At 57.8% G+C, this 18,132-nt stretch overlaps 2 protein-coding genes across 3 annotated transcripts in view; both read right to left on the minus strand.

Moving 5' to 3' along the window:
• Positions 1-780: 780 nt before the first annotated feature.
• Positions 781-3,076, minus strand: B3GNT6 (UDP-GlcNAc:betaGal beta-1,3-N-acetylglucosaminyltransferase 6; the record flags this gene model as incomplete). The annotated part of the gene is made up of 1 exon (XM_029048551.2): positions 781-3,076. A coding segment is annotated over one exon (1,014 nt), but the record flags the coding sequence as incomplete, so codon positions are not given.
• Positions 3,077-7,354: 4,278 nt separating this feature from the next.
• ACER3 (alkaline ceramidase 3) overlaps positions 7,355-18,132 on the minus strand; it is a 29,269-nt gene continuing 18,491 nt past the window's right edge. For both annotated transcript variants that reach the window (XM_029047952.2, XM_029047953.2), the window contains exons 4-11: positions 17,334-17,386; positions 15,900-15,981; positions 15,179-15,214; positions 12,174-12,232; positions 11,477-11,578; positions 9,644-9,748; positions 9,441-9,486; positions 7,355-9,026 (exon numbers count right to left, since the gene is read on the minus strand). In XM_029047952.2, coding sequence (XP_028903785.1) covers positions 8,973-9,026; positions 9,441-9,486; positions 9,644-9,748; positions 11,477-11,578; positions 12,174-12,232; positions 15,179-15,214; positions 15,900-15,981; positions 17,334-17,386 — 537 coding nt within the window. In that variant the 3' untranslated portion in view covers positions 7,355-8,972. The remainder of the gene's footprint in view (positions 9,027-9,440; positions 9,487-9,643; positions 9,749-11,476; positions 11,579-12,173; positions 12,233-15,178; positions 15,215-15,899; positions 15,982-17,333; positions 17,387-18,132) is intronic.

An 18,132-nucleotide genomic window follows, 5' to 3' on the forward strand; every position in this document is an offset into this window, starting at 1 on the left:
CTGAGTCGGTCATCCTGGGTTCTAATCCCAGCTCCACCACTTGCCTGAAGGGTGACCTCGGGCAAGTCACTTAACTTTTCTGTGCCTCAGTTTCCTCATCTGTCAAATGGGGATTAAATACCTGTCTTCCCTGCTTATGAGGATGTGAGCCCCATGTGGGACAGGACCCGTGTCTGACCTGATTATCCTGTACTGCCCCAGTGCTTAGCACTGTGCTCAAACCACAGGAACCACTTAACACCACAATCCTAAGTATTATCGTCATCAATACTGGGGGTTCCAGGACATTTCCCCACGGAGGACTGTAAACTGGAGGCGCACATTCAACAAGGCAGCCCCAGAATGGCAATTTAAAGTATTCGATCACCTTGCGCCTTCCCACCTCACCTTGCTACTCTCCTACTCCAACCCAGCCCGCACGCACACTTTGCTCCTCTAAAGCCAACCTACTCGCTGTACCTCCATCTTGTCTGTCTCAGTCAACCTCTCACCCACGTCCTACCACCGGCCTGGAACGCCTCCCTCTTCATATCCGACAGATAATTACTCTCCTCGCCTTCAAAACCTGATTGAAGACGCATCTCCTCCAAGAGGTCTTCGCTAAGCCCTCATTTTGTCTTCTCCCACTCCCTTCGGCATAGCCCTTGCGCTTGGATTTTCTCCCTTCATTCACCCCTCCCTCAGCCCCACGGTACTTACGCATATATCTGCAATTTATTTATTTATATTAATATCTGTCTTCCCCTCTAAGCTCATTGTGGGAAGGGAATGTGTCCAGCATGTTATATTGTACTCTCCCAAGCATTTAGTACAGTGCTCTGCACACAGTAAAGCACTCCATACATATGATTGATTAGTGACTAACTGATGGCTCTTCAAATTTGGCTGACAGCAAATCTGAAAAAAAAAATGAAGTCTTCTACCAGCCCACTCTCGGGAAACCCAACCCATGATTTTCATAGGCCACACAGATTTTTCGGCAATCCCTGAGTTCCGCTCCCCAGGCGGCGCGCTAGCCGACGGAGTCCTGACAGATCGAGTACAACAGGAAGAAACGATAAAAAGGACCAGCTTAGCAGTGAGCCGATGGTGAAACAGTGTGGGGCAACGATACGGCATCAAACCCCACCTCAAGTCGAAAGCCTGCCCGGCCGCCGTAAAGACGAGATACCTGGACCTACCACAGAAGACACATCCGGGACCTCGAGAGGTTTCCACCCCTCAAGGCCTACAACCGGCACCGGATGTCAGACGGTAGGATAAGATGGCCAACGAGGCCCTGAAGAAGTCAGCTCGGCGAGACCGAGGCAATGGTCGGAGCCACACCGTCCCCCGGACGGGATGCGGAAGGCTGGGAGGCCGGTGAATAAAGATATGGTGGACCGCAGTCTCAAACAATGGGATGTAGCAGGGGTTGGGGGGCTCCCACTATCGTGGACAGGCCAGCCAAGCTGGTAGCCGCCAGGAGAGGACCACCTCTCCTCCAGCGGAGGCTTTGTGACCATCGGGGGAAAACCAGAGTCAGAAGGGGAAAGAGAGATCGGCCCATCCGGCACAAACCCACAAGATAGCAAACATGTCCTTATGTGAAAGATGACTATCTATAGGGTCGGGACGGGTCTACTGTCGGGCAAAGGGCCCTTGCGGGGCAGAGGAGGTAAAGCTGGTTGGAACAGGACCGGGGGAGGGACCGGGGAGGGACCTGAGACCTACGAACAGACACTTGGACTGCTCGACACAGGCTTCGAGGACGAGTTATTCAATCCAAGAGGACCCCTCAACCCAGAGTTTTAAGGGCAGAACTGGGAGAAGCCCCCTCCTCCTCCGTCTAGCCTACAGGTCCCCTCCCACCGACACCCAGTCCTACAAAGGTCACGTCTCCGGGCTCACCGCTTCCAGAGAGAGATGGGAAATGGACCGGGGGCGGTCACTCTGTCCCCAGCCCCTCAGAAACCACCTCCAAGGGAAAGGGGTGTTACCGCGTCCCCAGGGGCCACCACTTCCGACGGAGATGGGGAGGGGCGGTCAAGCGGGCGGTGGCGCGGTGACGGGAGGGGCCGCCTCACTGGGGCCGAAGCCCGCTGTCCTTCTGGGGGACACGTTGTCTCTTGTAGCAGCGCAGGTGCGGATCGTGCACGGCCTCCCACATGAGGAGCATCTCGTAGGGCCGGAAGCGGTGCACCAGCAGCACCTCGCGGTACAGGCAGGGGTCGAAGGAGCGCCGCCCGGGGGCCCCCAGCTGGTCCAGGCCGAAGGGGCGGATGCCCTCGTGGCCGCTGGGCGCCAGCCCAGCCCGCTCCAGGCACATGCCCACGAAGGCGTCGTCGATGGGGAAGGGCGGCACGGAGCGGGCGGCCTGCCAGAAGGCGCGGACGGTGAAGGCGCTCAGCAGGAAGCCGCCGCCGCTGCAGTAGGGAGGGTAGAAGTCCCCGGGGAAGAGGATCTCAGGCACGAAGTACTTGCTGGCCGGGTGACGCACGGGCGGGGAGCCCACCATGGGCTGCCCCACGAACAGGTGGCGGTCGGGCGGCTGGTCCCGCAGGTAGCGCACCACGTTGGCCGTGTGCACGAAGACGTCGTCGTCGGCGCTGAGCACGAAGCGGGCCCCGGGGCAGCGGGCCGCCTGCCAGTCGAGGAACAGCGTGTGCTTGAGGCTCAGGTTGACGAAGGTGTCTCGGAAGCCCCACTGCAGGACGTCGCCGTGGTCGCGGGCCTCCAGGGCCACCAGCCGCTCCAGGTTGGCCGCCTCTTCGGAGGGCGGCGGGTTGCCCAGCAGGAAGAGCCGCGCCACGGGCGCACCCGCGTACCGGCGGCGCTGCCCCCACGTGCCCCGGACCAGCTGGCGCCGCTCGTAGTGCGAGGGCGAAGACTTGACGGCCAGCAGCAGGAACACGCCGGCCGGGCCGCGGCAGGCGGCGGGGGCGTCGTGCAGCAGCGGGAAGGCGCGGCAGTGCCGGAAGAGCAGGAAGTCCCGCATCCGCTCCGGCAGGGCCGAGAAGCCAGGGAGCCCGGCGGCCGTGGCGTTGGGCAGGCACGGGGCCGCCGGGGGTAGGGTCGGTGGGGCCGCGGCCGCCGGCGAGGGCGGGCCGGGCGTGGCCGCCGGCGGACCCGTGGGGTCGGCCCGGAGCTGCAGCCGCAGCCTCAGGATCATTAGCACCATGGGCAGGAGCAGGAGAGGGCGGCAATGCCCCCTCGGGATCCTGCACCGGGCCATCGGTCGCTGCAAGAGAGACACGGGGCCCGGGAGGCCATCAAGCGAGGCCGGGGGCGAGTCAGAGTCCCCCCGACCCTCGGGGCGCGGCCCTCCCTCACCCCGGGCCCGCAGAGTGGAAGGGCAACGGGGCCACCGACGAGAGGCCGGGGACAGGGTAGGCGGCGACCCCGGAGCCCACTCGATTTTTGCCCCCTAGGCCGTCGGCGACCGCCTTCCAACGGGTCTGAAAACACGGATCTGCCCGTCGATGGGGAGGAAGCGGACCCGGGGAGGAGGAAGACCCAGACCAACTCCCGTAAAATCGCCCTCAAGGAGGATTTGAGGAGGGGGTGAGAGGGGAGAAAGGGATTCCTGTGCAGGGATCGTTTCCTCGCAGGGTTTCTCTTTCGCAGATCACAACCACACACTCCTCCATCTGCAGACCCGAGTGTGAAGAGAGAGGGGAGCAGGAGAAGGGAGAGGACGGCGGGAGCTGGGGGATGAGGCAGGAGAGAAGTAAAGACGGCCGCAGAGAAGGAAAGACTGAGGGAGAGGAGAGAGGGCGAGACAGGTGCAAGAGAGAGCTGGAGAGGAGGGGAAGAGGATAAGGAGAGAGGGAAAGACAGTGGGAGGTAAAGACAGAGGGAGAGGTGAGGGGGCAAGAGAGAGCAGAGAGCGGAAGAGCCACGCAAGGGAAAGGAGGGATAGAGGGAAAGACAGAGGGAGAGGAGAGAGGAGAGAAGGTGGCAAAAGAGAGCAAGTGGAGAGAAGAGAGGGAGGTAGAAGGGGAGGACAAGGAGGGAGGAAGAGGGAAAGTCGGAGAGAAAGATGGAGGAAGAGAGGGAAAAATGGAGGGAGAGGAGAGAAGGGCGAGAGGGGCAAGAGAATTGGAGAGAGAAAACAGGGAAGGAGGAAGAGAAGGTAAGATGAAGGGGGCGAAGGAAAGACGGAAGGAGAAAGGGAAACACGGAGGGAGAGAAGGGTGAGAGAAGGGCAAGAGGGCAGAATGGCAGAGAAGAGAGGGAGGGAGAGGAGGAAAGAGGGGAAGACGGGGGAAAGACGGAAGGAGAGAGGGAAAAACGGGAGTGGAGAGAAGGGCGAGAGAGGGGCAAGAGAGCAGAGAGCTGGAGAGAGAAGACAGGGAGGCAGAAGACAAGGAAGGAGAAAGAAGTTAAGGCGAAGGGAGAGGGAAAGAGGGAGAGAAGGGTAAGAGAAATTCAAGAGAGGGCGAAGAGCAGAAGGTAGAGGGAGAGGAGGGAGAGAGAGAAGACATGGAAACTCCTCTTTCTCTTTCCCGAGAGAATTCTGCCTCCCTCATCAGCCTGGCAGCCAGCCCCTCGTGTCTAGAGACTGAATCTCTTCTCCTCTCTGCCACCCTACCCTCTCCACCACCCCACCCCAGAGATTTCTGGGTTCGTTACCCCAGAGCCAGGACCCTACATTTTCTTGGGGTGAAATAGGTTGGGGAGCCACTCCCCCAGAGCCTTCCAATCCTCACCTTCCAACCCCTCCCAGACCCGATTCTGGCCTCCTACCCTGCAAGAGTCGCGGCGCCTCTTCGACTTCTGAGCTGCGGGGGCAAGCGGACGACCGCTGTGGCCAAGGACTCTGCCCAAGGAGCAGTCGGACGCCTCGCTGGAAGTCGGAGCTCTGTCTGTGTCCCCGGGCTGGCTCTCTGCACAGCACCCGAGACTAGGGGAAAGGAGATGGGGTGCAAGAGAGCGAGGGAGGGAACGAGCGATATGAGGAAGGAGGAAGGGAAGGGAAGAAGGGAGGGGTAAAGGGAGGGAGGGACAGACAGGCACGGCAGGAGGCCCTGCTTGTAAAAAATACTGCCTAGCAGTTTCAAGGAATCTCCCGGGCGGTGGGAGCTCAAACAACAGGACAAGTCATCGGCCTCGACAATGCAGCCTGTGCCAACCCCGTCCCTGGAGGCAAGGAGCCAGACCGAAGTAGTTTCCAGCTTTACAATGTTGGACACCCAAGATGGCACACTCTGCGCAGAGCAGGCATCTAGGACAACGTCCTTACGCGGGAGGGGGCCAGGAAAGCTCTCTGTACCCAGCAGATGCCCAGGGCTGTGCTCTGCTCTGCACGCAGCAGGCACCCGGCACTCTACTTTGCAATGCAACAGGTGCCCGGTACAGTGCCAGGGATGACAGTAATCAATCAATTTTGGCATTTCTTGAGCTCTGACTGCAGAGCACCGTACTGTTTGGGAGAGTACAACAGAGTTGGTAGACACGATCCCTGCCCGTAATGAGCTTACAATCTAGAGGGCAATAAGACTGAAGGAGCCCAAGGCTTCGTGCCAGGGGATCCCCACCAATAACCCAAGACAGCTAAAGGTGCCCATCGGAGATCCAGAGCTCACTGGATTCTGCGACCTAGGTAGAACAGTGCCCGATGTAAAGATAGACCCTGAAGCAGAGGACAAAAGCGAAAATATCACTCAATGTCTCCCCACTCAAGCACCCCGATAGCTGCCCATTCCCTTCTCTCTCTACGTTGTAAGCTCCCTGAGGACGGCGACGGTGTTTTCTAACTTTAGTGCATCCTCCCAGATGCTTAACACAGAGCTTGAGCCACAGTAAGAGCTTCTAAACACTCTTGATTAATCGATTCTCCCGCCTAGTAGTCACCGTGGAAATTACCGAGTCCCCTAGGTGCCGTGCACCGAATTACACAGCTGGAAGGCACGGTGGTCTGCCCCATCACCCTGTCTGGGCTCACCCTGCACCCCGGGGGCTGGCCAAGCTGGAAGGGGAGTCAGTCAACTGTAATTCCAGAGCACTGTACTAACAGACACATTCCCTGCCCATAAGGAGGCCCAGTCGGTGTCAGGAAGCAGGGTAGAGGTGAACCCCACTCCCGAAAACGTCATCGGCCACGCAGAAGTCCCTCGGCCGAAGCCCTCCCTCTTTCCCTCAGTTTACACCCGCCGCCCTTCCCGCTGCCTGTCCGCTCAGCTGTTGGAGCCTGGGGTGTTCAAACAGTAGTCAAGAATTGCTGGGCTCTGTTATAAAACAATAAAGCAACAGTACACACTCACAGATAATACTGACGCAGTCCAGGCCAGGACTTTTCATCAGTGGGTTTGATCCTCCACCCTGTAATCTCCGGTGACACTCTCTGGACTCCAGGGCCTTCTGGAAGCCTAATCGAGGATTTTCAGCCATGAGCTAGATCCTCCACCGGATAGATTCTTTCTACCATGCTGAAGGGGGGGAGGGCTGGAGGCTGATGGTGACCAGGCCCCCTTCTCTGCCCAGTCAACCTTTAGCTGCCGTGGACTGGTGGAGGTGGGAAGGGGGGAAAGGGGAAGAGAAAGAGGGGGAGGTGGGCTTCCTCCCTCTTGTCCTACCCCATCGGGATGCAGCTTCCTTGGGATAGCCCAAGGAATCTAGAGGCCTGAAGTCAGGAGGTCCTGGGGCCACCGGCAGGATTTTGGACAGTAACACTGCTGACTGGCACCTGGGTGCGGCCCAAATACGGTCAGATAACAATAGTAAATCATTAAATCATGATATTTAAGTGCTTACTATGTGCCAAGCACTCTACCAAGCGCTGGGGTGGATACAAGCAGATCAGGTTGGACAGAGTCCACGTTCCATGTGGGGCTCAGTTTCAGGTATCTGAGAAACAGAGAAGTCGAATGACTTGTCCAGGGTCACACAGCAGACAAGGGGCAGAGCTGAGATTAGAATTCATTAACTCGGACTCCCAGGCCCGGGCTCTAGCCACTGCTCCATGCTGTTCCCTGGATGGTGACTAGTGCCTGGATCTGCCCCGTGGGACAGCCTGACCATCAATCTCCTGCTTCTCCAGGGGCTGCACCTGGGTGGCCAGGGAGAAGCCCCACCCAACACACACACACAAACACTCATTCTCTCCCGCCCTCCACCCCATTCATTTCTGGGAGCTTCAAGAGTGACGGATTATGAAGGGTGGGGAGAGGAGTCGGGGCCACGGACAGACGGACAAGGGGGAAAGAGAGCTTGACCCCTGGATGGAAACTGGGGCCATGGAAAAGGTAAAAATGGAAGAGGAGGAATCCAGATCCCCACGCTGCATGCAGTCTGAGGACACACGGGACACCCAGCCCGGGAATGGACAGCTGGCACCAAAATCAATCGATCTAGCGGTCAATCAATCAACTGGTTAACCCAATTTCCAAAAGTTTTATTTGGGGGGCGCGGGGGCCCAATCAAGGTGGCGGGGCCAATCGTGGCCTTCGGAGGCGACGCGGAGAAGGAGCGCTGGTCGGGACTCTCACGCCGCGACCCGGCTGAGTGCCCCGGGCAGGTCGACCGCAAGTCACGGGGTCGCCTGGGGAGTCTTGGATTTCCGGAGGCCATTTTAGGAAAGCCTAAGCTGACGTCCAGAATTGGCACTGAGCCGGCTAGACCGCTCTGTGAAGCCAGCACGACCCCCCCAGTTGCTCTCTTCACCGCTACCGCTCTGACTCTTCACAACTGGCCGGAGCTCGCTCAGTCCCTGCTCAGTTTAGGTCCCTTGGCAGTCTGGAACTTGTAGTGTAGATATCCTGCAAGGCTGAGGGAGCCCAGTCCTTGGGTCGCAACGAGGGAAGGGGAAGGGCGCGAGCTTGGGGAGGTGGCCGGAAAATCATCTGATCATCTCACCGGTCGGCCCGCTTCGGGGGTACCCAGAGCCGTGCTCAACTTCCTTCGGGCCTACTGGGCTCACTAGTGCCTCCGTGCCGGGGTCTGACGTACCCTCCGCCCCACCTGGAAGTTCTCCTGACATCCCCATCACACACCCTGGGGTGGGGTATAATATGGCACAATTCCACAGCGGTGTGATGCCATTCAGGGGAACTGGGGGAGGCTCCGGGGAGACTGACCGATGGGAGGGAGGGGGACAGGACAGGCTGCAGCTGGTTGAGCTTGAGGCTGAGGATGGTGGGCCAGGATGACAGCGCACGACAGCTGGCAAGCCCAGGGTGGTGAATGTGGCCACACCCTGCACAAGAACCGGGGTGGCCGTCAGTTGGTGTCCTCCACCCAGCTTTCCAGGGAAAGAAGAATACACCAGGCAAAACCACACTGTTTACCATCACGGAGCTGGCAGCACAAAGTCCCCGGCATGAGGTGGCACAGAGCCCGCGGCACCGGGCGGCAGACAGCGGTAGAGAGCCCGCGGCACCCGGCGGCACGTAGTCCCCAGCCCGGAGCCTCTGGCACCAGCGGGGATACAGCCCACAGGACCGCACGGTACCTCCTGCGGTACGACGGGTCCCAGGAAGCAGTGGTTAGCATCAAGTTGGCAGGTGGGACCCACGCCCCGGGGCCCCGCTTCGGGGTCAACTCCCTAACAGTAGCTCATCCCCGCCCCAGCCGGCAGCACCGACCACCCACTCGCGTACCAATTTCAGTCAGAGACCGGACTCCAGACACCCTGGGCCTCCCACCTCCAAAGACGGCTGAGCAGTCAAGCCCCCGGGGGGCCGTCCCCGGCGCCCTTCCCCCCCCCATCGATTTTAGCCACCTCGTTCTCCCACGTGCCAGCGTGTACTAGAACACCGGACCTGCTGCCTCTTAAAGGGGCAAAGGATCCCCCGGGTATATAGAGGCAGCCCCCCCGCCCCCCAGCCATAGCGGCTGCCCAGCCCTCGGGACCGGCCCGGGGGCAGCGCGATGGTGGTCCTCTGGCCGCCCCGAACGGCGCCGTGATCTCACTGGCTGGAAGAGCGGAGGTCCCCTCGGTGTCCGGGCTGACGGCAGGGGGTCCCCCATCTTCTCCGCTGGGCCGCCCGCGGTCAGTGTGTCTTGGGAGACTCGACCAGGATCACAGGCCAGATCCCCAAAATAAACTGGTGGCGGCAACGGGGAAGGAAGGAGAGAGAGAGGTCCCCCTCAACAGCCAGAAGAGGAAACCTCATCCTAGCTCTCGTGAGCCAAGAAACCCCGGGTCCGGAGCCCCGAAGGTCATGGGGTCATCAGGCCCGGCCCCCTGCCTCCAAGCAAATGGATGACCACCCCTCCCCAAGGCGGGTTTCTGATCGGGATCTCCAGGCCCGGGGACCCGCTCTGCCCTCCGCTGCCCGGCTCCCTCCCCGGCGGCATCTACACACGAGGACCGGCTGCCACTTGGTCTCCGGGTGCCCGGAGGGAGGGGCGAGGGCGACCGGTTCGTGTCTCTCCCATCCCTGCCTCCCCACTGGGGTCAGAGCCCCGGACCACCGCAGCAGGATGACGCGGCCGGCTCAGATGGGGTCTTCACTCACCTTGACTTTAGGCCTGTATCTCAGGTAAAGAGTCCTCGTGTATAAACTGAAACGGAAGGAAAACGGGCCGTCGAGTCCCGCCCGGAGCTCGCGAACACCCCGCGGACCAGCCCCCTCAGGAAGCCCGGGCGTCCCACACCTGCCCGCCCCCCACACGCTGTGACTGCCCTCCGGCACCGCCTCCGGGGGCTCACGCTCAGTACCTGAATAGGATGTGCAGGTAGGAGCCGAGGCCAGTGAGGATATGCCACCAGGCGTGCAGCTGGGTCACGGCCCCCACCACCGGCGGCATGGATGCCCGCAGGGTCCTGACAGGAGAGGAGACGGCCCGTCAACCCGGGGCGCGGAACACCACTGCAGCCTCCACCGACCTTGGGGAAGGGGGAGGTGCGGTGGTGCCCCTGGGTGCCCGCCGCGTGCTGGGCACACTGGCCCCTGTCCCTACGCACCCAGCGACTTCCCCAACCCACCTTTCCAGGTCTGGCTCCCCGCCTGCCCTGCCCCTACCCTCAGGGGTGTGGAGAAGGGAGGCACCGCACTGGACTACTTCCAGAGAAGGAGATTTCTCTAATGCTTAGCACAGTGCCCTGCACACAGTGAGCCCTCAATAAATATAACTGATTAATGGACTGACCACTTCGACCTCGCCCGCCGGCCAAGGAGGGGGCCTGTCGGGCAGATGTGGGGGGGCCCGATCGGCTGGGAACCGGGATTCCCTGGCGAGAGAGAAGCGGTGTTGCCTAGTGGACGGAGCACGGGCCTCAGAGTCAGAAGAACCTGAGTTCTAAACCCAGCTCCCCCACTGGTCTGCTCTGGGACCTTGGACATGTCACTTCACGTCTCTGGTCCTCACTTACCTCACCTATAAAATGGGGATTAAGAATGGGAGCCCCACATGGGACACGGATTATGTCCAACCTAATTACCCTGTATCTACTCCAGCACAGTGACTGGCACATAGTAAGTGCTTAACAAATACCATAAAAACAAAGAAAAAACAGACTCCTGCCTGCAATGCCCCAGGTGCATCTCTCTCTCTCTCTCTCAGCAAACAGCATCCCCCAAATGAGAAAATGGAAGCCGGAGAAAGGATATGTGAATCATCCAGTGCTAACACCCTAATTTTGCCGGGGGCTTTTTATTATCCCATGTCGCTTTTTCACCGGGGGTCTCATTGTGGCCTCCCACCATTCCAAGAGGCAGGGAGAGGCAGGGATTATTCTCCCCATTTGACACAGGCCCAGAGAGGCTCAGGGACCCACCCGGGCCACACAGCAGGCCTGAGGAAGAGCCAGGATTTGAATCCGGGACTCCCTCCTCCCAGATCCAGGACCTTTCCACCGGGCCTCAAGGCTTCTCCAGCTCAAAGCGGAGTCCAGGGTCAGAGCAAGGCGCAGGGTTGGAGGTTGGACACGGTCCCTGCCCACAGAGGGCTCACAGTCTTCATCCCCATTTTCCAGATGAAGGACCTGAGACCCAGAGAAGTGAAGTGACTAGTACAAGGTAACAGAGAAGACAAGCGGCAGAGCCGGGATTAGAACCCAGGTTCTTCTGACTTCCGGGCCCGTACTCTATCCCCTAGGCCACGCTGCCTCTCAGCTCTCACCCTTCTCACCCGCCCACTTCAGCTCTGTATTGACATCTGTCTCCCCTCTAGACTGTGAGCTCATTGTGAGCAGGGATTGTCACTATTAATTGTTCCATTGTACTTTCCCAAGCACTTAGTACTTGGGGAACAGAGTACTAAGTACTTAGTATTCTGCACACAGTAAGCGCTCAATAAATACAATTGAATGAATGAATGAATGACGGGCCAGAAGCCAGAGTTTGGTGGTGAGTCCTGGCAGGGCGGTGGGTCCTCGGAGAGTCCAGGTTGTCAGACTGTAAACTCGCTGAAGGGCTGGGGTCATGTCTTCTAATTCTCCCGGCCTCTCCCCGGTGCTCCATCCAGTGCTCCGCGGAGCAAAGGGGGCACTCGGTCAATCCCGGTGACCGACCGACTGGGGCTCCTGGTGGCAGCGGGGGGGGGTTCTCACCTCAGGAATTCACAGAAGATGTTGTCTATGTTCCAGAGGAGGAACCCCAGTAGGAAGATGCCCAAGGATGTGTAGCCTAGCCCCCGAAGCCAAGGGTACACCCTGTGGGAGAGAAGGAAACAGAAAAAAAAAATTCCTCCACCTCCGGAGACTACCAGAAGGAGAGCCTGACGCTCCTCTAGTGACCCGGCAGCGACAACATCAGACGGGCTGCCCCGGGGCACCGAGAGGGGCACCGGTGGGGAGATAGATCACTCAGACTGGCGATGCCCTCACCCTCACGCTCGGCAAACGCAGGCAGAGGAGACTTCAATCATTCATTCAATCGTATCTGTTGGGTGGCCGGGAAGGAGACGGCTGTTGGACGGGGGAGGGGAGCTAAGAGGAGTGAGGCCTTGGTGCACAGCAGCACCAGCAAAATTACCCATTTGCCAACACACTGGAAGCTGGGACACCCTCCCCGAATCGCCGCCCCGAATCTTGCTCCTCCAAGCCGGACGCATCCCCAGATCACTTCTGCCCGGTCCCATCCTGAATCTTCCCAAGTCAGACAGTGATCTGGGCACTGTTCCGTCAATGGAAGTTTTTTGAAGAGCGCCCTACGGCCCGTCAGCCGAGCTACCGGCCCACTGGGCTCTCGGTGGGATCGGGCTCTCCACATCTGGCCGAGGGACCCCGTCGGCCGGCCGGTTCTTACCAGGTGACGATGTAGACGGAGCGCAGCACTAAGCTGGAGACCAGCACGCCGTACATGACCTGCGGGAGAGGGGAGAAGGGACATCTCTAAGGAACGCTTAGAATTCCTTAACTCCCATTCTCTCCTAGACCCCCTCCAATCTGGCTTCCGTCCCCTCCACTCTACCGAGACTGCTCTCTCTAAGGTCACCCGTGACCTCCTTCTTGCCAAATCCAATGGCTCCTACTCCATTTTGATCCTCCTTGACCTCTCTGCTGCCTTTGACACCGTCGACCATCCCCTCCTCCTCCATACCTTATCTCACCTTGGCTTCACGGACTCTGTCCTCTCCCGGTTCTCCTCTCACCTCTCTGGCCGGTCATTCTCGGTCTCCTTCGCTGGAGCCTCCTCCCCCTCCCGTCCTTTAACCGTTGGAGTTCCTCAAGGGTCAGTTCTTGGCCCTCTTCTGTTCTCCATTTACACTCACTCCCTCGGTGAACTCATTCGCTCTCACGGCTTTGACTACCATCTCTACGCAGATGACACGCAGATCTACATCTCCGCCCGTCCTCTCCCCCTCCCTTCGGGTTCGCACCTCCTCCTGCCTCCGGGACGTCTCCACCTGGATGTCGGCCCGCCACCTAAAACTCAACATGAGCGAGACTGAGCTCCTCATCTTCCCTCCCAAACCCGGTCCTCTCCCAGACTTCTCTATCACCGTCGATGGCACGACCATCCTTCCCGTCTCTCGGGCCCGCGATCTCGGTGTCATCCTTGACTCGTCTCTCTCGTTCACCCCACACATCCTATCCGTTACCGAGACCTGCCGGTTTCACCTCTACAATATCGCCAAGATCCGCCCTTTCCTCTCCACCCAAACGGCTACCTTACTGTTACGGGCTCTCGTTATATCCCGGCTAGACTACCGTGTCAGCCTTCTCTCTGACCTCCCTTCCTCCTCTCTCGCCCCGCTCCGGTCTATTCTTCACTCCGCTGCCCGGCTCATCTTCCCGCAGAAACGATCTGGGCATGTCACTCCCCTTCTTAAACAACTCCGGTGGTTGCCTATCGACCTCCGCTCCAAACAAAAACTCCTCACTCTAGGCTTCGAGGCTCTCCATCACCTTGCCCCTTCCTACCTCTCCTCCCTTCTCTCTTTCCACCGCCCACCCCGCACGCTCCGCTCCTCCGCCACCCACCTCCTTACCGTCCCTCGGTCTCGCCCATCCCGCCGTCGACCCCCGGGTCACGTCCTCCCGCGGTCCTGGAACGCCCTCCCTCCTCACCTCCGCCAAACTGATTCTCTTTCCCTCTTCAAAACCCTACTTAAAACTCACCTCCTCCAAGAGGCCTTCCCAGACTGAGCTCCTCTTCTCCCTCTGCCACCCCCCCTTTACCTCTCCGCAGCTAAACCCTCTTTTTCCTTTTCCCTCTGCTCCTCCACCTCTCCCTTCCCATCCCCGCAGCACTGTTCTCGTCCGCTCAACTGTATATATTTTCATTACCCTATTTATTTTGTTAATGAATTGTACATCGCCTCGATTCTATTTAGTTGCCATCGGTTTTTACGAGATGTTCTTCCCCTCGACTCTATTTATTGCCATTGTTCTCGTCTGTCCTTCTCCCCCGATTAGACTGTAAGCCCGTCAGACGGCAGGGACCGTCTCTATCTGTTGCCGACTTGTTCATCCCAAGCGCTTAGTACAGTGCTCTGCACATAGTAAGCGCTCAATAAATACTATTGAATGAATGAATGAACATCACTGGCACCCTCAGGCAGCCTTCGCTCTTCTCCTCCCCTCCCCACCTGGTATCTTCCTGTCTGGCCTGCTTTTCCCAGTTTCCTGGGAAGGGCCGAAGCTCCACCTCACCAAAGCATCTGGGAGGCCTCTGGGGCCCCGGTCCTCCGAGCTCTCTGGGGAGAAGGCAAGGCTGGGGTGTGGAGGGGAATCACGTGTGACAAGGCAGCAAAAGCCCAGACCGCAGCTGAGAAGGGGAACTGGGGAGACTGGCTCTGACCCCCATCCCATTGCTTCCTCATGCCCATCAGTTAATCAATCAATGGTATTTATTGAGCACTCACTAGGTGCAGAACACTGTACTCAGCGCTTGGGAGGGCCCATCCTCAGAATTTCTTCAGTTGTAATTCATTTTGATTATTCTTTGTAAAAACTTTGGTCCTTCTCGCCCATTAATGTGTCAGTTCTTTGTCAGCAGGGAATGGTATTTATCAATTAATGGCATTTATTGAGCGCTCACTATGTGCAGAACATTGTACTCAGTGCTTGGGAGGGCCCATCCTCAGAATTCTTCGGTTGTACATTCAATTATTCATTTTGATTATTCTTTGTAAAAGCTTTGGTCCTTCTCTCCCATTAATGTGTCACTTCTTTGTGAGCAGGGAACGCTTGCTTATCTGCCCTTTCCAAATGCACAATAATAATAATAATGATAATAATAATACTGATGGTGAGGATGGTATTTGTTAAGCGCCTACATGTTCCAAGAACTGAACTAAGCAACGGAGTCGATACAAGATAATGACGTTGGACACTGATCCTGTCCCACATGGGGCTCATATTCTAAGGATGGACGGACTAGCATTTATTTCCCATTTTACAAATGAGAAAAGTGAAGCACAGAGAAGTTAGGACGCTTGCCCAAGGTCGCACAGCTCTTTCCGTTAGGCCCCGTTGCTTCCCAGTACAGTGCACTGCCCCAAGGGGGCGCTTTCAACCTACAAATGCCCATGACCAGTCCTGATCCCAGGGAAGGGGATCCCGACCAGGGCCCGAGCCACCAGGTGTTATCCTTGTTGGCCCTTCCGGAGCCCGGCCACCTCCTCGCCCGGAAAACGGGGCCCTTCCCACCCGCCCCGAGACCCACCTTCCACATGGTCAAACCCCAGACCTCTTCCCCTTCCCTAGCTCCTCGGCCAGTGTAGACACTGCAAGAGCCCCGGGAACCGGCGGTAATCGGGGCAACCAACGGGGCAGTCTAATCTCTCAGGGAGGACCGGGCCTTACCTGGTGAAATACAGGCTCTTTCCACCTCAGGTAAACCTGTAAAGGGGCGAAAAGGACAGCTGTTAGTCCAGTCCAGTTCCCAAAAGACTCCAACCAGCCTCCACTCTTTTCCCAAATCCAGTCGAGATGCCCCCTTGGCTCCACCGCCCCACTGGGCCGCACAGTCGGCACAGCACTGCTGGGGGCCACAGGGCACAGGAGGTCGCCCAGAGGAAAAAGCTTCTCTGTTCCCCTGCTCCCAGCTCCGGCGCCCATTCCCCCACAGCCCAGCTAAAGGTCAGTCCTTGGACAGAAGGTTCCGGATCCACCCCCTCAGATATTCTCCAGAGCAAGGTTCCTTCTCAGCCTACGAGTGGGGCGAGAAACGTCTGGGTCTCTCAGACCCAACTGTGCCCTTTCTCAGGGTCCCCACCTCAGGGTCCTGCCTGGGATACTGATGCCACGTGACATCACGTGTCCGTGGGTTGGTCTAAACCGGGCTCAGGCCAGGCACCTGCTTGGCTGTGTCTGCAGCAGGTGGCCCACTGATCCTGGCGACGGTGAGGCGGTGAGCCCCCCCGAAGCGGCCTTCGGATCCCAAAACACTTCCTTGCTTAGCAGCCAGAACCGCCCTCCACCTGCCTCTGTCCTAGCAAAAGGAGCCCACCCTCGCCCCACCTCCCAGAGGGACCACGGACGCAGCCTCGTCTCCGGGGAGAACTGGTGAATGCGCAGCACTTACCACGGTCACTATCAAGCTGAACAGGACCAGCAGAAAAATCAGCGGGTAATTGATGGAATTCTTGACCTTGAAACACTCATACCTAGAGACAGGGGGAGGACAGGACGAGCCTGGCTTGAAGGAGGACACCGACGGCCCACCTCCCCCCCGGGCTGAAATCTGAAGGAGATCGATGCCGGCTGGCCCTGAAACCGTTCGGGGCCGTGGCAGGGGAGCTCTGGGGTTCTCGCCAGTTCAGGATTCTGGGAGCTTTCTGCCCGGGAGGAGGGGGCAGCCTGGGCAGGCAGGCTCCTACTGCCTCACGGACAGAATCCCACCCGAGGTCTATCGAGGAAGGGGCCCTTCCATCAGACCCCCACGCCTGCTGCCAAGAGCACCACACCCTCGGAGCTCACACTTCTCCAAGAGGCCTTCCCTGATTAAGCCCTCTTTTCCCACTCCCTCTGCATCACCCTGACTTGCTCCCTTTCATTCAACAGTATGTATTGAGCGCTTACTATGTGCAGAGCACTGTATTAAGCGCTTGGTTATTCATCCTTCCTCCCAGCCCCACAGCACTTACGTACCTATCTGTTATTTTACTTACTTATATTAATGTCTGTCTCCCCTTCTAGACTGTAAGCTCGTCGTGAGCAGGGAATGTGTCTGTGATGTTGTTATAATGTTCTCTCCCCGGTACTATAAGACTATTTATTCCCAAGGACGCCACAACATTTGACCCATTCCTAGAAGGAACCATGCTAGTGGGTGGGTCAGCAGTTTTTTTTGCTTGAACTGGAAACCAGATTCCAGTCCCTTGGAAATTGGGCTTCTAACGAAACAAAATCCTTAAAACTCTGAATAAGATGGAGACTAAGTTGCCCCAAACCCCCAGGTGCCCGAGGGAGCCGGTTTCCTGGCCTCAGCTCCCTGCTGTCAGAGTACGTGGAGAGAAATCTCTCCAGAGGGACTGGGTGGAGAGTTGGGAGTGGACAGAGCAGGCTCACTCTCTGCTGGAGCCAAAACCAAACAACTGCCATAACTTCAGCAAATACTGAAATACAGAGAAGCAGCACGGCCTTGTGTGTGTCCTTAGGTATGTCACCCCATCTTCGTGCCTCATCTGTAAAATGGGGACTAAGACTGTGAGCCCCATGTGGGACAGGGACTGTGTCCAACCTGACTAGCCTGTATCAACCCTAGCGCTTAGTACAGTGCCCGGCGCATAGTAAGCACTTAAATACCATTTAAAAAAAATTATCTTGGCCCAGAGCACCCTCTTCCGACTGGGGACAGGTCTGGAAACCAGCCAACCGGCTCACAGGGAGGCAGCCGGGCTGCACGGACCTCTCCCTGGCCTGCTCTGTTGCTGGGCGAATCCATCGTAGCTACGGACTCCGTGGGGGAGTAACGGGTGCTAATCACACAGGCCGGCGTGAAGGGAACGGTACTTACAAGCAGTAGACGAAGACGCAGCAGCTGTAGATCATAGGCAGTTCGTCCAAGAGCTAAAAAGGCAGAGAACGGTGACAAATTTTGAACACAAGATTCATTCGTTCCATCATATTTATTGAGTGCTTACTGTGTGCAGAGCACTGGACTAAGATTCCAAGGGCCACTGCCTGTGACTGAGGGAAATCACGTCTTCCCCCAACCCCAGATTGGCAAGTGATAGGTGGGGCCGGGAGAAAGAATCACATAAGGGGTCCTAAGCCACAACCTCCTAAGCTCTTTAACCTTGCTATCATTACAATTATTATATCTGTTAAGCACTTATATGTTGAGCACTGTTCTAAGCACTGGGTAAATGCAAGTTAATCAGGTCAGCCACAGTCCCTGTCCTACATGGACTAAGTTCTCCCTAAGTAAGAGGGAGAACAGGGATTGCCTCTCCATTTTACAAATGACGAAACGGAGGCACAGAGAAGCAAAGTGACCATCCCATGTTACAGAGCAGGCAACTGACAGAGCTGGGATTAAAACCCAGGTCCTTTGACTCCAAGCCTGGGCTGCGGTGACTCCGAACCTGGATTCAGATTCAGCCCGGTGGGTTGATCCTAGTGAGGTGAGAGTAGGTGTCCAGCTGCTGATCATCTCCACAACTGCCAAAACAACCACGAAGTGGCGAGGCGTAGTGGAAAGAGCACTGGATCAGCAGTCAGGGGATCTGGGTTCTAATCCCAGCTCCACCACTTGTCTGCTGTGTGACCCTGAGCAAGTCATTTAACTTTCCTTAGTTTCCTCGCCTGAAAAA

The sequence above is a fragment of the Ornithorhynchus anatinus genome, chromosome 20 (assembly GCF_004115215.2).
Source record: "Ornithorhynchus anatinus isolate Pmale09 chromosome 20, mOrnAna1.pri.v4, whole genome shotgun sequence".
NCBI lineage: Eukaryota > Metazoa > Chordata > Mammalia > Monotremata > Ornithorhynchidae > Ornithorhynchus > Ornithorhynchus anatinus.